Genomic DNA, 23,117 nt, shown 5'->3' with positions numbered 1-23,117 from the left:
TTCTAAACATGTACTTGCATTTCCTTTTGGGGCCTTTTAAAAAATTCCTGTGTCTTAACCCAAAGGTGGAATAGTAAAGAATTTAGCCTCCATAGGAAACCACTTGGGGGAGATGATTTTGGTCTGAAAAAACTTTGAAAGCCCTTAACTATACCTCAGGGGTAATGATGTTCTGCCTTCATGTTGGGCTGAACTTGCCCTCAAGTATTGGGTCATTGGAAAAGTCATGACACATTTTTGTATAGAAAAAGTGTATTTTGTAGTTTCTATATAAAAATGTGTCATAATTTTTCAGATAACTAATTTGTTGTTAGTGACCACATGACTCTCAAGAGATTAAAAAGTAATCAGAACTTGGAACCAGCAGATGGTGTAATGGCTACATTGCTGGACTCCCACGTAGCCAACCACGGTTCGAGTCCTGGACCCAGCAGCTTAAAACTCATGCTGGGCGCACATGCATCCATGCCCATGCCCAAAATTCTGAGAGAATCAAGGAGAAGGGATTGTGGCATGGCCATTCCCCACGGGGATGATTTCTCACTTTCTGTCTCTCTATTTTTCTCTATCTCTTCAGCGAGCGCACACACACACTCTATAACAAAAAACGTTCTCTTAAAAAGAAAGTCACTGAGGAACTAGATTTTTAAGGGAATGAAGACTTTCTACTAATAATTCAGCCTCCAACAAACGAGCTAGCGGCAGAAGAAGCCGCGGGCCTTCAGAACAAGGTTCCACATGGCTACTGTGAACTAGATTTTTAAGGGAATGAAGACTTTCTACTAATAATTCAGCCTCCAACAAACGAGCTAGCGGCAGAAGAAGCCGCGGGCCTTCAGAACAAGGTTCCACATGGCTACTGTGAACTAGATTTTTAAGGGAATGAAGACTTTCTACTAATAATTCAGCCTCCAACAGACGAGCTAGCGGCAGAAGAAGCCGCGGGCCTTCAGAACAAGGTTCCACGTGGCTACTGTGAACTAGATTTTTAAGGGAATGAAGACTTTCTACTAATAATTCAGCCTCCAACAAACGAGCTAGCGGTAGGGAGCCCCCCTCTGCACCCCCACCCTTCTCTCTCTGTCTCTCAGTTCCTGTCTCTCCCTGCTTCTGTCTTCCCCTTTTTTTTTTTTTTTGGTAATATTTTGTGATTTATTTTTTGAAAAAGGAACAGTAATTACAAATTTTTAATTTTCTCTCCTCCTAGGGAAAAGAGTAACTCTTCATCCACAAGCAGTTCGGTGAAAATCATGGAAATGTCTGATAAGGAATTCAGATCATTCATAATGTCTAAGCTAACAGAGATGGAAGAGAAGAGAGATAATGAACTACTAAAGAGAAAGGAGAAAGAGATTGACGAGTTCCAAGAGATGAGGAAATTCCTGCAAGATCTAAAAGTGGAATTACACACTTTACAAAAGACTCAAACCGAACTGCTAGAGATGAAGTCTATAATACAAGAAGTCAAAATCTCCCTGGAAAGCATTAAAAGCAGACTAGATCATTCAGAAAATAGAATCTCAGATGTAGAGGAGAAAATGGCTGGCCTAGAAAAATCCACCATGAAGGCTGAGAAAATGGCACAAAAATTTGAGAATAATATGCGAGAAGTACTGGATACCATCAAACGTCCAAATATCCGGATAATTGGCATTCCAGAAGGTGAGGAAACCCATAAGGGCATTGATAATCTATTCCAGGAAATCCTGCAAGAAAACTTTCCAAACCTAGAGAGGCATTCAAAGATCCAGTCCCAGGAAATACAACGGACCCCAAATAGAATCAACCCTAGAAGATCTTCTCCAAGACACATTATAGCCAGGTTGACCAAAACTGCAGACAAAGACAAGATACTAAGATTAGCAAGAGAAAAACATCAAGTTACCTACAAAGGACATCCCATCAGGCTAACAGCAGATCTCTCATCAGAAACAATAAAAGCGAGGAGAGAATGGGAAAATATATTCCAAGTGTTAAGAGAGAAGCAGTTTCAGCCAAGAATACTGTATCCGGCAAGATTATCTTTCAGGTGGGAAGAAAAGACAAGAACATTCTCAGATAAACAAAACCTGAAAGAATTTACCAGCACCAGACCAGACCTCCAAGAAGTTCTCAAGGATGTGCTGTATCAGGAAAACTAAACGCAGATACATGGAAATAAGAGTCCAAAAACTGAGAAAGTAGCTAACTTAATCATAGGGACAAGTCTGGAGTTGAATACTATATCCCAGAATTTAATCAGGAAAATTGAACCAGAACAGAAGATAAAAGTATATGAGACTGATAGGTTCATGCACCTACCATTTGAACAGAATCCTAACCTGTTTCCGGGCTTTAAGCAAAGTTCCTTGGCGGTTCTTTGATTTAAGTTAAAACTGGTTTTCTTAGTAGTAACGAGGGAACTCACCTTTGAAAGTAGTCAGGTTATGTAGGAAATTGTGTGATCAATGCAATGTGGGTGGGAAGGGAATGGAGGACAATTTTGGACACTAGAGGTGGTGTGAGAGGAGGGTGGGAAGGGACAGAGGGTCAGAAAGAGGGGTGGAATTAATTCTAGCAACTAGAAGTGGAAATTTATTTTTTTTGTAATGTGCATGATTGAGTCACTATGCAGCGTGTACTGGATGGGAGATCGCATTTTGTGTGCTGTGATGATGCCTAGGGAAGGAATGCAAATTGACTTACATTTTGTTTTCCTGAAACTTTTTTTTGTATCTATTAAATGACTGCAGTAGGATATGTAGCCCCAGTTAGGTGCTAATTTATAGGATGTGTAAAGTTAGACTTGTGCTCATGGAAATGTGTGTGTCACATATGTTTGCTAGGAGGGTATTTGGATTGATTAGGGTCTTTGGTGATTCAATAAAACGTTGGGGGGAAAATGGTATAGAAATAGATAACAGAGACAGTGTGGGAGGAGAACAGGAGGTGGCAGAGGGTAAGAGAGAGGGAACCAAGGATGGGGGGAAAAAGCAAAACATACAGAAAACAAGAAATCGAAGATCATTTGCTAATAATAACATGTTTGTTGATGTGCTTGATTGAGACAATATACAGTGTACTCTGGATGGAAAATCTCATTTTGTATGCTGTAATGATGTACAGTGAATGAATGCAAATAAATTGGAAAAAAAATAAATAAAAATAAAAATAAAATTAATAAAAAAAAGAAAGTCACTGAAACTTTACAAACCTATCAAGCATGTTACAACATTTTTGCATCTCTTTTCTATACCAATAAGCATCTAATAATAAAGTACTGCTCTTTTATAATCACTACTCATTTATAGTAAGCGAAGAAATCTCCTTTAAAAAGGTCTAATAGGGTTTTTAAATTTTGTCATTCTTAGAACTATAGGAGCTAAAAATTTTAATACATATAGAATTTATATTTACTATGATGTGTGAATTCTTAGAAAAATTGTGTTCTTTTATGCTATGCTAAATGACGACTCTTAAATTCCGCGATGCCCATAAAGGGCATGTCCTGTATAAAACTGTCCATAGGTGTCTCTTCCTGTGCACCAAAGCAGACTTAGACATACAACAGAAAGGCATTTTAACGACTTTGGTAAGTGGTGCTATAACCAAGCATTGTAAATATTTCATTCGGGAATTTTTATTTCAGCTAACTTTTGAAGCAATGCTAAATGTTTCCCCCCCTCTTTGGCATCAATTCAACAACTAGGTAAATAATTTTGTGCATGTATTTGTTATTTTATAAATAATTTATTCACATTTCTAAGTCTGAAAAATTTGCATATAATGAATAATTTCCATTTCTAAAATGTCCTCTGTATTTTCTGAAATTTTCACTGCATCTGATTCAGTGTAGTTATCTCACATTTAAAAATGACAGCAAGGGGGCCAGCAGGTGGCATGGTGGTTGGGGTGTTGAATTCTCACCTGCTGACTATGGTTTGAATCCCAGACTTGGCAGCTTGAGACTAATGCCAGGTGTGTGTGCATGTGTGCCTAAAATCCTGAGAGGAGAATGGAGGAGAAGGGACTGCAAAGTGACCATCCCCCTGAGGGGTGATTTCTCACTTTCTCTCTCTCTGTCTCTCCATCAAGCACACATGCCCTGTAGTAAAAATCTCAAAAAAAAAAAAAAAAAAAAAAAAAAAAAAGGGGATTACAATTAAAAAAAAAACTAAAAAAAAAAAAAAAAAAAAAAAGATGGTGATTACATTGAAAAGATAACTACTTTGCTGAATGATATTTATTTATTTATGCATGCATACATGCATGCTATAGGGTACATGCACTTGACAGAGAGAGACAGAGAGAGAGGGAAAGTAAGAAATCACACCCCGGGGAGACGGGCACACTAATATACCTTCTCTTCCATTCTCTTCTAGGAATTTTGGGTACGCACACACACACATGTGTTTGGCATGTTTATCAAGCCACCAAGTCTCAGAAACTCAAACTACATCATTGGCCATATAGGATCCAGCACCTTAACCACCACCTGCTGGCCTTGCTGAGTGGATTTTTATATAATTAAATAATATTCACTTTCTCTGACTTAAAATATTTTCAAATTTATTAAATGATCCTCAGTAGATGTTAATTCTTAGCACAAGCAGCCAAAATTAATTTGAATTGTTACCAATACAAATGCACTGTTGTTTCTCTTTACAAAAGCAAAATTAATGTAGGTGCAAAATCCATAGTTTCAGATTCCAGACTCCTTAACTTTGTTCTCTGGTCATTTTCTTAATGGGGGAGATTGGCAGGATTCTTAAAAATAGTACCTCCCTGTGGAACCATACAGAAAAAGAACATGTTCCTTTAAAACAAATAGACAAACAAACAGGACAAATATTCTCTTTTTCTTGCTGTTGTTTGCTTGCTTTGTGAAAATTCCCTTAAAGAAAACTCAATTGAATCAAGTTCTATTCTGACACTGTTTTCCCTTTACTACTAAACTAAGTAATCCTCATTAGCATTTAACATAGCTCCTGATACATAATAAATGTTTACAGAATGAATAAATGTAAAATTCACAAATGATCAGAAAAGCTAACCAAGTTTTCATTAAACAGGTGAAATGAAACAAACATGAACTAGTAAATGATTTTCCAGTTACTTCTCACGATATTCATTTTCACTTTGAACAGAAGGTGGCGCCAAAGACATATTTATCCACTAGCTAGGATTCTTTCCCATTCAACAAAATTAAGCAAAACAAAAAATTTTCTTCTCTTTACAAATATTTTCTGTGTACCCTCACAATAAGATTCACTTGGAGATAAATGTAAGCTGTAAAAAAATGGATCAAAATTCCACCCAGGTCCAATTAAGCTTTGATTATTAAATCTTTTTCAAGAAGGATACACTGCTAAATAAGTGGGCAACAAGTTTTCAATTGAGTGAATACTCTCAGAAAGGAAATTGTCAGATCCTAGAAATTTGTGTTGAAAAAGCATTCTAGTACAAGTTGGCAATATGATGGGAAATTTTCTTTATTCTGAATGAAATAAAGTTAACCAAAATATAATTAACAAAAAGTCATATCAACACTATGTCTTCTGGCTGGTTTTAACAATTTGGGTACGGCATTTTCCTTTTCCTTTTTAAAAACTTCCCAGGGTGTGTGTGCACTCACCAGAGAAAGATAGAGACAAATAGAGGGAGATAGCACCCTTCCCCATGGAGAATGGTCACACAGCAATCCTTTCTCTTCCTTTTCTCCATCCTGCTGGGATTCTCTGAGGTTGGCCATGTAAGATTAAGCTCTCAACCACTGGGCTACTGGGTTGGCCTTGAGTAAAGAATTCCTAAACTTGCAAACTACTATGCTCCAAATGAACTTTTACTCCTACCTTGCTATCAAATAAATATTAGTTGAAAAGGAAATGGGATGCATGTAAAGGATTATTCTGATGCTAATGAGAGGAAATCTATAAGATAATACCTTCTTCCATTACAAAAATCATTCTAGACCTTCCTATACTTACATAGTCCTTTTATTATTCTACAACTGCCTTTGAATTTCCCCCTCCACCAGAATGAAAGTCTTTCAATCCTTCTTCACTTACTCCCATCTCACAGTCAGCTGATAACATCACCTACATTGAGAAATTACCTTCAAACCCTGATTTCCCAAGGCCCACATTCTGTCTCAAAACTTTTTCTTCATGACCCATAGTCACTCTTATTTTAAAGGAGTTAACTATCTTTTCAAAATTAACAACTTCCCCATTGTGAGTGGTATTTTCCTTACAAATAAGCCCATCTGTAATATTTTAAATGCCCTTCTCTTTCCCAGACATAAATTTGCAGGGTATTTTTTGTTGTCGGATTTTTGTTGTTGTTGTTTTTCTTTTAATATGCCAGAGGGGTGCATTCACTGGAGAGAGAAACAGAGAGCAAGTGAAACAGAGAAAGCATCCCCCCCCTATCACCCATAGTCAGGCCCCAATTCCTTTTGTTCCACTCTTCCCTCCTTACAGGATTTTAAGCATGCATGCATATGCCTTGCAAGGTTTTCTTTTTTTTTTTTTTGGAGAGATTTTCACTGTAGGGCGCATGCGCTCCCCAGACAGACAGAGAGAGACATAGAGACAGAAAGCGAGAAATCACCCCCCAGGGGGGATGGTCACGCCGCAATCCCTTCTCCTCCATTCTCCTCTCGGGATCTTGGGCACGCATGCACACGTGCCCGGCGTGAGTTTTTTTAAGCCACCGTGGCCGGGACATGAACCGCGGTCGACTACGTGGGAGTCCAGCGACACAGCCATTACGCTAACTGCTGGTTCCCCCTTGCATGGTTTTCTAAGCCACCAATTCTGATACGCAACTCCATGGTCAGCCATGTGGGATTCAGAGCCCTGACCACATGGCTACAGGCTGGACCTCTGCCTCTTTTTGAAGTTCTTCTTAGTCTACATTTAATGAGGAAAGCCACTAAGGCTGTGTGCTGTTTTTTGGCACATTGCCTATTTCCCATCTCTTGGTAGTTTTTTCTTAATTTGCGGCTTCAAACATTAATTCCATAAGGTTTATCACAAATCTTCTAAAAATTTTAACCCGATTTCCAGAGCCCATGTTTTAACTTGTCAGATATCTTTACTGAGACATTTCAGTTCTTCATACAAAAACATTTAAAACTGAAATTATTATATTTCTTTTAGCAGTTCTGTCCTTCCTCCATCTCTCCATTTAGATTAGTAATATTTTCCCAATCAGAACTCCAAAATCAGTTTCCACAGCCTCCCTTCCCTTGCCCTCTCATTCAATCTGTCATCAAGTTCTCATAATTCTTCCTTCCTTTTCTTTTTCAGTGCTAGTGCTTTAGTTCAAGTTCAAAAAGCTCATTCATCTACCATTAAATACTTTTCAAAAACTCTTACCAATTCATAGCCAATCATTTGCAAATGTTTATGCTATTTACTGAGGTGAGAGCAATCCAACAGTTTGAACATAAGGTAGATGTAAAGTCCTTTAAAAAATTACGACATTCATCTCTTAAAATTTCATGAGTTGGTATTTTGAAACAAAGGTAAAAATGTGAAAGTGTGGTTGGTTCTCATACTAAGAAATCTCAAAATTATGAAAAATATTTTATCCTCCATTGTGCCAATGATGTGCACCTCTCAAAATATGTAGTGGCACCATGGATAAAACATAAAACATAAAGCCTGGTTTATGGCGAAGCCTAGAGAAGTCCTGCAGAAGACAGGAACTGTCCCTGACTGTCCCTCATTCCTCAGAGAGCTGTGTGCCTTCCACAGAGACAAGACTCAGCAATTCGAAAACATTCAGTGCATGCGTCCCCCATATTTTGACAGAATGGAGTAATGGAGGAGAAGGGCTCACCATACCTCATGGTGAAGAGTACTTTCTCCTTCTTCCCACTCTGTCTCTGTTTCTCTCTGTCTCTGGTGAACATACACACCTTCTGACAGAAGTAAATAAGTAGATAAAATTAAAAAGAAAATAGAATTCCTTATAATAAAAATAATGAATCATATATTTTTATTAATGTGTTCTGAATTGAATAAAACAGCTTTCATTTGAAACAACATCATAGACTCATTCAAATAAGAGAGGAAAATACAAACAAAACACCAAAATAACAGTTATGAGTCGGTGAACTGAAAACTTGCAAGTCAGAATATAATTCCTACTTCTGTAACATAATCCCCCCCCCCTTCCTTTAGAGAAAAATGTCTGGAAATAGGAAAGCCGACAAATGAGAGAGCAAAATCTTGCCTTATAAGTGCAACATTTCAAAAGATATTTTATTACTCATTTCAGTGAAAGCATATTTAGGGAAGAGTATCTTCCAGGAACTATTTGCCATCCTTTTTTTTTTTTTCTTGGTATTTGTCTTCGTGAGAAAAGGGCTAGGAATATTAAGGCTGAATGGGTTTGCTTTGTTTGCAGAAAATAATGACCAAGAGATATCCTTGCCCAATCTGAGGTGCATCACTGAAGCCTGTTTATGGGGAACTGTCCTACCACAGTCCTCTGCTATGGCATCTCGGGAGTCCTCAGAAGAGCTGCCCACTAAGAACGAGGCCACATGACTCAGGCCATTATAAACCCTAATGCAGAGTCCTAAAGAGGGACAGCCATGGACGACGTAGTGAAGCACATAAAGATTTTACGCCCAGCTCTAAAGCCATTGAGCAGGAAACTCTCCAATGGGCTTCAGAGGGTCAGAGATTCCTAAAGTGGATTGAAGATTGAATAGTTTTAGAATGCATTTAATGTCAACTTCACGTAGAAGGCATCTATAGCATATATTTGGTTTAAAAATCTCCACTAAATCCGTACGGATTTAGTTTTTAGTGCATTGGCATGACTAAGACAGAAATACTACACATTTTCAGTTTCTTGGAGTTATGGTAAAGGTCAGATATCGACATTTCAGAGTCAAACAAAATATATTATATATGCAAAGTACATATGTGTGTGTGCATATACACATGTGTACCTTTTCGCTGAACTTTAAAACTAGAGATACACTTTCAAATTCATCATTCCATTTACAGTATCGTAAGCCTGTTACATTGAACACACACACAAACTTTAGAAAAGTTTTGCTTGTAGAAAAAGAAAGAAAAAGTAAAAACCCAAAGTGTCAAGGAATTGTCAATTGGATTGAAGATGGGCATACCACCAAATATGTCCCATTTCCACCATTTCCTTTGTTAATTGTCCCTACTTCAATGAAAAGGAAGGGAATTAGATCACTGAATAGGTCACTCACTCCCACCTGTAACTTCGCACCTTGCCCAATATGAAACAAGTTTGCACTGGTTATACTCTTCTACCATTACTGACACAGTGTAAAAGGTTTTGCTTTACTCTTTTTGTTTTTTAATTTTAGACAATGTTGTCCTGTTGTAAGACATACAATGTTTCATTATCCCTGGTCTTGTGGTGAAACAAGCATTAAAACCAGTCATTTTTGCTCCCAAGGAGCAACTTCCCAGTAGTGGCATTCCCGTGTCTGATGTTATTTTATTTGATCTCATCAGCAAGTTTAAACGAAGACTTCTTGACTTGGCTGTTCCTCTTCTCTTCTCTTCTGCCCCCACCCTTCCAGTTCACCAGCCTCCTCCCCACCTCCTCCCCGCCTTTCCCTTTTCCCACCCCTTTCTTCTAGCCCCACCTCCTAGTTGAGTCAGTGGCTTGAAACTTTTAAAAGCTCTGTGCTCCAAGTTAGAAAAAAGCTTTTACGAGGTATCAGCACTTTTCTTTCATTAGGGGGAAGGCGTGAGGAAAGTACCAAACAGCAGCAGAGTTTTAAACTTTAAATAGACAGGTCTGAGTGCCTGAACTTGTCTTTTCATTTTACTTCATCCTCCAAGAAGTTCAATCACTTGGCGTGCCTACTTCACTTCTTTTAAGCGAAAGAGTAAGTTTTTTTTAAAAAACACTCTACTAGTTTCTTTTTCTACAAGTAAAACTTTTCTAAAGTTTGTAAGTGTGTTAAATGTAACTTAGACTTATGATACTGTAAATGGAATGATGAATTTGAAAGTGTATCTGTAGTTTTAAAGTTAAAATGGAATGTACGGAGTATCTGTATTTTAACTGTTAAAAAAAGTTTCTAGTAATTATGCCACAGGTAAAAGGCTCAAACCTTTCCTTTTAGAATAAAGAACTAGTTTGCTGGGTATTTGGTTCTTTGTTTTAGAGTACCATTTATTTATTTGTAATCAGTAATAGTGTAGGTGCTTTGTAATTTTGGGGGGTGGGGTGGGGAGGGCTAAGGGCCCGAGTTTGGGTTTTTGACTGACAACCCGACAAAAATCAAAGTGCAAATTTGCTTAGCGCTTCCAGTAGTAGCGTCCACTTCACTGCCTTTTCATATGGAAATCCCGATTGCCAAGCAAACTTCTTTTGTAACAAAGTGCTTTGTTAAATCTTGAGGTAACTTGACTTCCACGTGGTTTCTTGCTAGAATGTTTCTCGTTAAACAAAAGGTATCAAACTCAGTACGGATGTCCAGGTTTGTAAATCAACAGTACACAGTTACGTTAAGTTAGCAAACTCTAAGGAAAGACTTGAGACTCCCAGGAGAGCCAGCCTTTACCCCACCACGTTGGCAGTTCAGGAGATGAGACCTTGAATGGCTGGTGGCTGGTTACATCCAGAGCATTAGAACAGAACAGAGTGTTCGCCAGGGTGCGTTTCCAAAATCTCCTCAAACGGGAGCTCCTAGAAAGAACCGGGAACATTTTTCTTAAACAGCGCTTTAGAGAGCACTAACCCCCTACCCCCACCCCTCCGCCTGCGAACCCGCAAGGCTTCAGAGCGCTGGGGCAATGTTTTTAGTCGGCGATCTCAGGGTGCCGGTCAGTAGGCAGAGGACGCTGCTAAGTTAAGGGGTTCAGTTTTTAAAATGCTCTTATCGGTAGCATGCATTCTGTTAACCATCAATGCGACCATACACTTCCGTGCCCGATAAGGATTTTCTCTGTCCTGTCTAAATCCACAGACTGAAGTAATTAGTTTAAATTCTTGGTGCGACCCTGCAGCTTCAAGCATTTGCAGCAGAGAACACTGAAAAGCAAATAAAAATGAAAGCTTTGCCGAGGCCAGGGGCCGGGAGATCGGATCTGGGGCCATCTTAGCAGCCCTCAGCCCCCCCACCCCACCCCCCAGGCGCTTTCGCCGCCTGCGCCTCCGGGTTTTTGAGATGTTTGCCTCAAATCCTTTCAAGTCAACCCCTGCGCAGGTCCGAGTTCCGCCTCTGAACAGAGGTGGGGTCGGAGGGTGGGAGGGGATGGGCGACACGCCAAATGGTGAGAGAACTAACGATTGATTTAATTAAACTTGTCAATCTAATTTCCCACCCCTCTCCCCCTCATCCGCAGTGTCCTCTTTTTCTCTTCAGGTTGTTAAATTGTACTTTGCAGGCGTTGGTAAGGAAAGCTGAGGGCTGGGAATTATCGTGCTTAAACTGCACTTGTAACTCTCCTGAAGTTCTTGAAACTTCCCAAGAATGAGGCGGGGCTGGAGTTCCTTCCTTGGCCCGGGAGGGAGAGGAAAAGAAGACCCTTCATGAAAAATGCCTCGAGTTAATGACGTGTCTCCAGGCAAATCCGTACGGGATTCGGAAACTCAGACTTGGTGTTCCCAGCAAATGGACGCCCACGATCCCCGGTTACTTCCAGATCACATGTTTGCTGAGCATCTCTGATAAAGCTTATCAGCAAGCACCCCCTTAACCCACGTCATGCCCACCCTCACCCAAAGGCTGCTTCTGTTTCTTTCCAGAGATACAAAGTGAGGGTGAGAAGAGGGAGTTATAAGATGTTGTGAACATAGACACGGCTTCTCTGGAGGGGCGTTTAATTTCTTTTGCTTCCCCGATCCAGGTTAGTAGTATGACAAGATGCTGCCTCTCGCCCTCCAAAAATTGGGCACACTTGAAATCGCCCAAAAGTGTCTCGCCAGGAAGTCTGGTTTTTGCTTTTGTACAGGACTGCTGAAAATAAACGCCTGTAGTAAAACAGGGATCTCATAAAACAACCCACTCCCAAGATTGAAATATGCCAGTTATAAGATCCCTTCCAGGAAGAGTGATTAATTCTGGGTAGGCCCAACCGAGTGAAGCAGAATCTGGCCAGGGAAAGAACAGTCAGACCTGGCAGTGTGTGGAATTCCGAGTGAGTGCACCATGCCCCCGCCCCCAAGGCCAAGGCCTGATTGCTTTGTCCTTTCCAAGGTGAGGGTAGAGTGGTCCCCTGTCCTTTGCCTGGAAAACAGGTAGCAGTGCTTCACTCCCACTTTCTTCCCTGTCCAAACATGCCCCACATTTGTCTAATACCTTCTGCAGTTTATCACCACAGCTGCCTCATCCTCATCCACGCAGTTTCTCGCCCTTTACGGCTGTGATCTCTGCCCGCGCTGATCCTTTATGGGAAATGATATCAAGCAAGCATGTGAAAGGGCGTGTTTTCAGAGAGTGAGAGTTGTGTTATTATTTAGATGTCTCCAATTCCTGCATTTCTTTGTTTTATACTATCCAGAGGTGTAACTCCAAAGCAGGCTTCATATATGATACCCCGAGGGAAGGGAATAATAGGAGTCACCCGTGATTAATACCTTCTACTCCACCTTTCCTGGTGCTCTGACTTTCCTTCCAAACTCTCAGTTGTTGGAACTGATGTGCTGAAGCTTGTCCACTCCTACCAGCTAAGCTTGGGGAAGAAAAGGTAGTTGTCTTGTTTATCATTAATGTCAATATGCCATACGGATAATTCAAGTTTAGGGGGGAAAAGGCTCCAGAGTTTCTCCATAGGAGATTAGTCTCTCTCTCTCTCTCTGTCTCTCTCTCTCTCTGATTCTTGAAAAAATTGCCATAATTCTTTACTTTGCTTGTCTAAATTCATCAGTTAGCTATGAGGATACTGACTGTCTTTTCCCAAAATTCAAACCATGCTTGTTTTTTTCCTACGTATCCAGTGGTTTTTTTTGAAATTCCATAGATTTCATATCCCAATGTGGTTAAATACGTAAATTTTAAGAAAATGTGTTTGTGTTAATCATTTCTTAGTTGCTATTTTGCTAAAGAAGAGATGCCAAAAAGTAGAAATAAAAAAGCTATATCTAAAGATCTTTTAAAGAACAATTGCTAAATTTTATTGAGCTCTTACTAAGAGCTTCACACACATGAGTTACCTCATTCAGAGCTTGCTGAAGTAAATAGACTGTTCCTGATCAGTTTATTTGTGAGGGTCCTAAGTGTGTGTTTATGTGGTGGCACAATAACAAGCTCTGCAATAAAAATGGGGTGCAGGAGGGGGAACACCCGTAACTGGTAGAAATATGCTTCCGAAGTTTCTCGGATCACAATTGAAGGTCATGGTTTTGAACCTGCAACTTTTGGCTCTGACATCCCTAAATTAACCTGAAACTGTTTTAGCCGGAGGACCTGAGTAATTGCTGTTGAAGTGGGGAGGGGATCGTCTCATGGGTGGGCATCATCTCCTTGGATGTGGTCCATCGCCGCTCATTCCCTGTCTCACCTCATTATTCTGTAGAGGCTGCCGTGGGTTGCCTGGCTGATGAGTGGTGACGGTCAGGGAAAGAAAAACTTGCTGGTGGTTTTTGTTGTCTCCCACTCCCCAAACTCCTGGAAAACAAACAAACAAACAGACAAACAAAAACAAAAACTCACCCTGTTAAACAGATCAGTGCCACACATGAAATAGCATAAGAGTATTAAACTTTACAAAAGAATCCAAGAATAGTCAGAGAACTATTAGGCAGAATTTTAAATAGACTAAATGTTTACATAGACTAGATTTGATGTACCACAGAGTTAGGCTAACTACTCAGGTATAAATACAGAGGCAAAGATGGGCTATTATCTGAACTAGAAGTGTTTTCTATGGTTCCGGATTCAAATCATTGAGCTACAGGTGTAGGCTGAGAGTACATTACATTCACCAGTGTTAATATCCAACGTTCTTTCCCGAGTCCTAACCTTCACCCACATTGGCCACTCTTAGAATAAGTACAATTTAAACAGGCCATTTCTTCTTGAGATAGCGTAGGTTGTTTCTTCTCACAATAGTGTCCTTAGCTACAGTATAATTGGGTGCTTGAGAGTTCCGATACCCAGAACTGGGGGACAATAGCACAGGTTGTGGGTTTTAAAGAAAATCTTAACCTGCAACAGCGTAACAATAAAACTGAGTAATATCCATGGCACCCTGTGCAGTCTGGCAAGAATCCTAACCATTATTACAATGCCATTGCATAAATTCAAGAAGCTCTTTGTTAAAAAGACTTCTTAAAAAATGTATTCAGTCCTATTGTCTACCCAGGAATCATGTGCACTGTGTTATTTCAGCAAGCTCTTCTCTCTTTCAGCAATTGTCACTTGAAAATTTAATAGTATGAGATCCGACAATGCTTTTCTACCATGACGTCCCCTTTTAAATTAATTTAAAACTTTAGAAGTTGGAGAGATATAATGACAATGAAGAGAATTCCATGAAGATAGTCCAAGAAAACTGGCAAAACCTGGTGCCTCTTCTTTCTTTGCCCCATGTAATTCATTTAGCAAATACTGATGGAGCATCTCTTTTTTTTTAAGCACTAGGGATATAGCAGTGGACAAAACCCACTCCCTTGCAGAGTGCATATTCCAGTTAGGCATATCCTTCTCATAGAGAGACACAGACAGTAAACCAATACATCTATACCGTGTTCAGTAGAGCTAAGGGCTTAAACAAACAACAACAACAAAACTAGGACAAAGGGGATAGGAAATGACAGGACGGGGGATAGGATGTTGCTGTTTCATACTTGGTCAGGAAAGTTGACTGATGAAGAGAGACCTGAAACAAGCGAGGAAATGAGCCATGCGGATTACTCAGCAGATTAAAGCAGAGCAGGGTGTCGATTTGTTTTATTTAAGAGGGAGAAAGAGAGGGAAGGAGGAAGAGGTGACCCCAACAGGCTCTCAGTTTGCACTCTGTCCTCAGTCAGCTATCCTGGATCACAGGTGCAGGTAGGTCCCATGACACGAACCCAGGATCTTTTCCTTGTGGATCCAGTTGAGCTACTACTGCACCACCACCTGGCCCTTGTTGGTTTGTCCTTTTCAAGACTGCCTGTTTGCTTTGAGAATAAATTGGCAAGCAGGATGATCAGGCTACCAACATGACACTTGAAAGAGAGATGATGATGTCTGAGATCAGGCTAAGAGCAAGGGCAGTGGGAAGAAGTGGTCATGGTCTTGTTTGCGTTTTGAAGATAGTGCCTATTGTTCATGCTGATAGACTGAATGTGGGCTCCCTTATTTATGTATACATATGAATATTGCCATAAAAGAACATCTGACTGTTTTAAGTATACAAGAATTGTATGTCACACTGAGCTCAACGTCATTTATTGTAAGGGACAGGGATTCTTGTAAAAGGTAAAGAAAAACATGAGAAGGAAAAACACCACAACTCTTAATGGTTGTCTCTTGGGAAGATTTTTAAAATTGAAAGTGAAATATTTTCTAATTCTAATAATTGTTAGGATATTAACAACATGGAGAGAATTGAGTGCAGCTTTGGCACAGTGATTCAGTTTTTAAGGCTTTAGCAAAAGGGAGAGTCAAAAATAATTTAGAGAAAAATGTAGGTCCTTCTGTGCTCAGGTAGCAGCAGATGGAGGTGCAGAGAGTGACCCAGGACTACAGAAGGGAGGGTGTGCTCATTTTCTAGGTACCCAAAGCTGCTGCTCCTCAGGTTTGACTCCTAGGGTCTTTAGACACTGTCACTTTCTGGTATCCTGACAATTCCTCTGCTTAAAATATTTTCAGCAAGAAAGCACTAGAAATGTCAAGAAACCATTTTGCCTGTTAGCCTGAAATATTAACTTCAGAACACCTGGGTCATTTGTTTAAAAAAGTAAAACCAAAACAAAGCAAATCCCTGATTTTCCAGAGTTTACCTCCAGGAATAGAGACTCTTTCAGACTAGCAAGGTTCTGGAGTGTATGTCTGTTTCTTTTCTCCTTCTTCTCCTTCTTTCTTTCTTTTCTTCTTTTCTTCTTCCGCCTCCTCCTTCTCTTCCTCCTCCTTGTCCTCCCTCCTCCTTCTTCTTCCCTTCTCTTCTTTCTCTTCCTCCTCCTTCTTTCTCTTCTTTCTCTTCCTTCTTCTTCTTTTTTCCTTTTCTTTCTTTCTTTCTTTTTTTTTTTTTTCATTGCCAGTGCGCACATGTGTGAGGGAGAAAGAGAAAGTAAGGACAAAGTATCCCTGGGCTGAGATCATTCCGCAATCTCTTTTCTTACATTTCTCCATCCTTTGGGGACTTGGGACGTGCACACATGTATACCTGATGTGTTTTTTATATTCCTGGGGTGAGATTAGAATCACAACTGGCCATGGATCTGGCTCCTTTAACCACTAGGCTACAGAGCTGGCCCAGGAGTGTATGTTTCTAACACTGCCAAATGATTGTGATGCAGTTCAGGAACCACTGAAAAAGGACCGGAGGGTCCTCGGGTGATTATCTTGGAGTATCTAGCCTAGACGGTCATGAAGAGTGATGAAAAATGTGATCTTACATGGTACAAGGAAGGCAAGAGAAGAGTGGTCTAGCTGCTGTTCCTAAGCTATTCCTAATTAGAACTGTGCACAGCTCCTTGACCTGGAGAGTGGTTTGCATATAAAGCTCTGATTTGGAAACATAGATGTGGACTTCAATGTGAATGTGCATTATATATTTAGCTGTCTTGATTTTTTTCCAAGTATCAAATAAATATTAATGCCTCTTTTCTACTGGTGAATATAAAGGCAGAACACAGTATGGAAAAAATGCCATATTTATTAAATATAAATTTTAAAAATATAGAGACTCTATAACATACATTACACATATGTTATTTCCTTATAAAAGGACATTAATTTTTCAACTGAGACTTAGGAAAATAAAAATATGGGATGGAAGGGGGAAGACAGAGGTCAAATTGGTTGATAGAACTTAGATTAATGGCAAAATGAACAACTACCAAAAGAAGGTAACTATTTTTTGTCACTTCTTAAGAGTCACAAGATAAATTGTCACATTAAACATTATTTGACGTCTCCATGATAATGATATGGACAGGTGTCTACATGTTACAGGATACCAGCTCGCCAATTGTATAATTTATATCTTATCCAGATGAAAAAGTGTAGCTCATTAATGCAAATAACAACTGTGTCCGTGCTTGAAGAAAAGACAGCTTCACGATTAAATTGCTGATATATTGGAAAAGAACGGATAGCTACCTAGAGAACTGCCCAGTGACCCAGTTCCCATGGCATGGCACGGTGTAGGACTTGAGTGAAACCTAGGGATTGTATAAAAGTAAAATTTTATCTTCCATTGAATGTAAAGAAACTTAGTAGTGAGTTGCCACAAACATCTATATAACCGTATTTTGCTTTAAATAACCAAGAAACACTTATGAAAAGGGTAACTTCTGCCATACTCAGTCGTATTTCTAAACATCTTAGGTTTGTCTTAAGTTCTATCACCACATAAATGCAATGTAATGTATGTTTATCATTTTATACTTGTTTTTTCCCCCAACAACTGAAATAGCTGAGCAAAAGCAGATGACACTGGCAAAATATTGTAATTCTTTACAAACAGAATTAGAGCCAATTTACACATCATCACATAGAAACTGTCTATTGATATAGCTCCAAATATTCTGTTTGTTTGACCCTCGGCTGTACTTCTTCATTCCCAGTCTAGTATTTTCTGTTAAATTATAGGGTTGGTTTTTTTTTTTTTATTTTGTCACTATCAAACTGTCCATCAAGGCAAAATTACTCCCTTTCATTTCAATCCTTCTCTTGACTATTTATTTAATGCTCTTTGTCAACCCTACAAGCTTTTGTTTTTGCTTGACTGCTCCTTTCATACATCAGTCTCACTTTCTACAATAACTTGTCACTTCAGAATCTAAAACGGTCCTTTCCAAAGGTAGAAGAGATGCTCCCTTTTAGTATGCTGTAGGGCACATGAGTTTGCTGGAGAAACACAGAGAGAGAGAATGAGAGAGAGACAGTGCAAGTGATAAATTACCCCCCTACGGGTGATGGCCATGCCACAATCTGTTTTCTCCAGTCTCTCGAGATTTTGGGCATACACTCACGTACCCAGAATGTTTTTCAAGCCCTTGAACTGGGACTCAAATCAGAGTCGGCCATGTAAGATCCAATCCTTTAACCTCAACACCACCTGTTGGCCCAAGCTCCTTTTTGAATGGCCACCAGCATCATTTGTTTAAAAAGGTAATAGAAAACTGGCCTGCCTACCTCCCACTCTTATTTCACCATTCTTTAACACCATTGGGCTGTTATCAAAGACTCCCACTGACTGATAGTTTAAATGGCTGGTTCTTAGCATAGCTTTATGGATCAGCCATCTCTTCTATTTTTCATCCAGGGAATCCCAGGTCCGATTTATTTTATTTCTTTTTATGGCCTCTATCTATAGTCAAGGATGCAGTCATTAGAAATGCAATGTTGTGTAGTGGGGAAGACTCCCCTGAATTTCATTTACTTTATACAAGGGGAATACAGCTTGTAGTTCAACACCAGATGGGCAACTCCTTTAAATTCAGATAGTGTGCATATTTCTAAGAAGCCTACATAATCCTACTTTTAGTGACATTATTTAGAATTCATTCCTAAGCTCTTAGAAAGTCTTTGCTTTGGTATTTTTAATTATTAAATAATCTTTTGACTACTTCATCCTTTTCTAAACCCTCCAATTACTACTCTGCTGAAAACTAGCTCTGTATTCTCTATGCCTGCCATGTGTCATGTTATTCTGTCTTCTCAGCTGTGATGAGCCTTTGCTAAGGTTGTCTATATCAAAGCACAGAAGCATTTTTTTCTAGCTTTTAGCATAACCATACTATACGTTAATATCCAGTGTGATACAATGGGAAGTCTTAGCTTGGGAGTTAAGTCTTCTCGCTCTACTAACAGCCAAATATTTCTTGTACCCTCAAAACCTTCATTTTCATCAGTTAAATAGAAGACTATCAATTAAGATAGATTGAACTAAATAACTTTTGGAACGCCTTTCGGTTCTATAGACTTAGGTTTTTTTCTCATCCCCAGTAATGAGGAAGTCCTAGGTTTAAAACTGATCAAAACTTAAGTAGAGGACCAACTCTGTAGCCTTATGGTTGAGGCAGACGGATCCTATGTGGCTGAATGCGTGGTTCGAATTCCAGACCTGATGTCTTGAGGAAAAAGTTGGACATGTGTGTGTGTGCCCGAAAGCTCAAAGGAAGGGAGAGATGGAGAAGGGATGGCAGTGTGAGCATCCCCATGGGAATGCTTTCTCACTTTCCTTCTCTCTGTCTCTCTCTGGCAAGAGCACCTACTCTCTGGCACATATATACAAAAAAAAAGAAGAATGCATAAGTGGAAAGATTAAACTCAAAAGGAACTGTAAAGTGTACAATCAAAACAATGATTTTTTTTTTTTTTTGGTTGAGAAAACATTCTGAAGTAGCCATTTTTTATTTCTCAGGCTATAAGTATATAAGTAATACTGAGACAAATGGAACTTTTACTTGAATTGTGATGTGTATTTATGTAGTCTTTGTTTTTGAAAGAAAGTTTCTGCACATAATGACACATTGTGTTAAAATGGTATATTTCAGAACGATCTATTTTTTTTCCCCTCTGGGCAGAGGACAGACTTAAAAGCCACATAAGTCACTGCTTATGAAGAAACTGGAAAGCAGACATAACTATAATGTAGAGTATGTACAAATTGCACTTGATATGCCTTGGAGAAACATTTCAGAATAAAATTAGGAATAAATGATATATATATTATTATCAGAGTTTGAGAAGAGTGTGTGTGTGTGCGTGTGCTCATCGGCATTTTTACTTCGGTTCTTAGATACCTATTCTTTGAGTAACATACATCAGCATTTTGCTTGGGCATGCATCCAGACTCAGGGTTACCAAGCAAGAACTGTCCTCATTTATCAGACAAGTAAAATAAGCAAAGGTCCTTAACACAGACAGCTTCTCAAGTCACATGGTAAAACAGTGATTGAACAAGTAATACATCTTTGCAGGTTAAGATTGCAATTCAGTCTCGGCCATGTAGGCTCTGTTGCTTACTTTTTTAAAAATTCACATTTAATTATTGTACATCTTTATCACATATAGTATGGTTTTTCTAATCGTGCATGGAAAGCTCTCTGTTGCTTCTTAATATTCTTAAAAAAATATATAAGACATCTTTGTGAGAGGAGAATGGGACATGAAGTATTTGCACTTTTTTTTTTTTTTAGGGGAAATAATGCAAAAAAAAATATGAGGTCTTTTGCAATCTTTTGCCTGTCATTTAAAGGGACTATAATATTAAACTAGTAATTTGCAATCTGTGATCATTTAATTGTCTTCTGTTTCTTCTCAGGTGGTACCCAAGCAATATGGGTGACTGGAGTGCCTTAGGCAAGCTCCTCGACAAGGTTCAAGCCTACTCCACTGCTGGAGGGAAGGTGTGGCTGTCAGTCCTTTTCATTTTCCGAATCCTGCTTCTGGGGACAGCAGTTGAGTCAGCTTGGGGCGATGAGCAATCTGCCTTTCGTTGTAACACTCAACAACCTGGTTGTGAAAATGTCTGCTATGACAAATCTTTCCCAATTTCTCATGTGCGCTTCTGGGTCCTGCAGATCATATTTGTGTCTGTACCCACACTCTTGTACCTGGCTCATGTGTTTTATGTGATGAGAAAGGAAGAGAAACTAAACAAGAAAGAGGAGGAACTCAAAGTTGCCCAAACTGATGGGGTCAATGTCGAGATGCACTTGAAGCAGATTGAAATAAAGAAGTTTAAGTATGGTATTGAAGAGCATGGCAAAGTGAAAATGCGAGGAGGCTTGCTGCGAACCTACATCATCAGTATCCTCTTCAAGTCTGTTTTCGAGGTGGCCTTCTTGCTGATCCAGTGGTACATCTATGGCTTTAGCCTGAGTGCTGTTTACACTTGCAAAAGAGATCCCTGCCCACATCAAGTGGACTGCTTCCTCTCTCGTCCCACTGAAAAAACCATCTTCATCATCTTCATGCTGGTGGTGTCCCTGGTATCTCTTGCCTTGAATATCATCGAACTCTTCTATGTCTTCTTCAAGGGTGTTAAGGATCGTGTGAAGGGCAAGAGTGATCCTTACCATGCTACCACTGGCCCAATGAGCCCCTCTAAAGACTGTGGATCTCCAAAATATGCTTATTTCAATGGCTGCTCTTCACCAACTGCTCCCCTTTCGCCCATGTCTCCTCCCGGGTACAAGCTGGTTACTGGCGACAGAAATAATTCTTCTTGCCGCAATTACAACAAGCAAGCAAGTGAACAAAACTGGGCCAATTACAGTGCAGAACAAAACCGAATGGGGCAGGCAGGAAGCACCATCTCTAACTCCCATGCACAGCCTTTTGATTTCCCTGATGATAACCAGAATTCTAAAAAACTAGCTGCTGGACATGAACTACAGCCCCTAGCCATTGTGGACCAGCGACCTTCAAGCAGAGCCAGCAGTCGCGCCAGCAGCAGACCTCGGCCTGATGACCTGGAGATCTAATACAGGGTTGAGAGCATCAAGATTCCACTCAACGTGGGGATGAAGCAAAGGTGCTATAGAAAGTGCACCTTAGGTGTTAATTTTGTTCCAGTGGAGGTGGTACTCAACAGCCTCAGTCATGAGGCTTAGAAAACACAAAGACTTTAGGATACCTAGGTTCATTGGGGGTGTCTGGGGTAGGTGGGTGGAGAGGGAGGGGATCTGAGAGGTACATGTTGATATTTAATGTAGTGGATTCAAAGAACTTAAATTCTGAATAAGAGTTCCATTAAGTGATACATAGGTAAGGGCTTTTTCTTCACCACCCTGCCCCCACTGCCTCCTGACACCCCTAAGAATGGTTCTGTGTATGTGAAAGAGTGGGTGATAACAGTGGCTAAATATATATGTATTTTTTGTTTTACCAAGAAACCGAAATAACTTAAGCCAGGAATATATACTCCCTGAACATCTTTTTTCTTTGCAACAACAACAAAAGCAGATGGGAGGATAGTCCTTAATGTCCCTGCTAAGACATTCCAATATTAAAATTTGCACTTTGAAGGGCAGCTTTCTAGGCCTGACCCTCTAGGTGTCAGTAGACTCGTACTACTATATGTTTTATTTTTGGTATCATTAAACATTCAGACAAGGCCCACAGAAAAAGGTTTTCCATGCATTTGCAAATCTCAGCATTCTATATGCATTCTTTTTTCATCCACCTGCATCATATCATTACCATCACTTTTTGATCATTCCTCAACTACTATTCACATTCATTTAATGGTTTCTCTAAACATTTTTAAGACAGTTGGGATGTCATTTAACATTTTTTTGAGTTAGAGTCAGGGAAGCAAGCCATGCTTAATATTTAACAATCACTTGTGTGTGTATGTGTATGGAAGAGTATGTTTTATTTTCATATATTGGTACAAGCAGATGCAGTATAAACTCACAAACACAGATTGAAAATAATGCACACATGGTGTTCAAATTTGAACCTTTCTCATGGATGTTGTGGTGTGGGCCAATGTGGTGTTTACATTTATAATTTTTTAAAGTAAAGCACACTTTTGTTTTTATTTTTTTCCTACAATTTTTTTCCCATGTATCCTATTATGGATATTGGTTTTGTTAATTATAATTCTTTCTCTTTTTTTTTCTCTTGTTTTAGAATATAGCAGTAATGCTATTACTGAAATGAATGATTTCCTTTTTCTGAAATGTAATCATCGATGCTTGAATGATAGACTTTTAGTACTGTAAACAGGCTTTAGTCATTAATGTGAGAGACTTAGAAGAAATGCTTAGAATGGACTATTAAGTGTGCCTAAATGAATTTCACAGTAACTGGTATTTTTGGTTTTGTCCTCTTAATACACATTAATTTAGAACTTATATTCTATTATGAGTTTGACAGTCTTTTGGAGTGACCAGCAACTTTGGTGTTTGCACTAAAATTTTATGCAGAATGCAAGAGAGGTTGAAAGATGTTTCAGTAGTACACATGTAACTAATTTATTTGAACTACATGCTAAAGACATCTACCAGTG

At 39.4% G+C, this 23,117-nt stretch overlaps 1 protein-coding gene across 1 annotated transcript; it reads left to right on the top strand.

The window, feature by feature from the left end:
- The first annotated feature begins 9,679 nt into the window (after positions 1 to 9,679).
- Positions 9,680 to 22,439, top strand: GJA1 (gap junction protein alpha 1). The gene is made up of 2 exons (XM_006171536.3): positions 9,680 to 9,877; positions 20,421 to 22,439. The coding sequence occupies exon 2, from the start codon at positions 20,437 to 20,439 to the stop codon at positions 21,583 to 21,585; it is 1,149 nt and encodes a 382-aa protein (XP_006171598.1). The 5' UTR covers positions 9,680 to 9,877; positions 20,421 to 20,436; the 3' UTR covers positions 21,586 to 22,439.
- The last annotated feature ends 678 nt before the right edge of the window (positions 22,440 to 23,117 follow it).

Source organism: Tupaia chinensis, unplaced genomic scaffold (genome assembly GCF_000334495.1).
Source record: "Tupaia chinensis unplaced genomic scaffold, TupChi_1.0 Scaffold149798_1, whole genome shotgun sequence".
Taxonomy (NCBI): Eukaryota; Metazoa; Chordata; class Mammalia; order Scandentia; family Tupaiidae; genus Tupaia; species Tupaia belangeri.
Note: the sequence above shows the minus strand (reverse complement) of the source record. Positions and strands in the feature narration are given on the sequence as shown.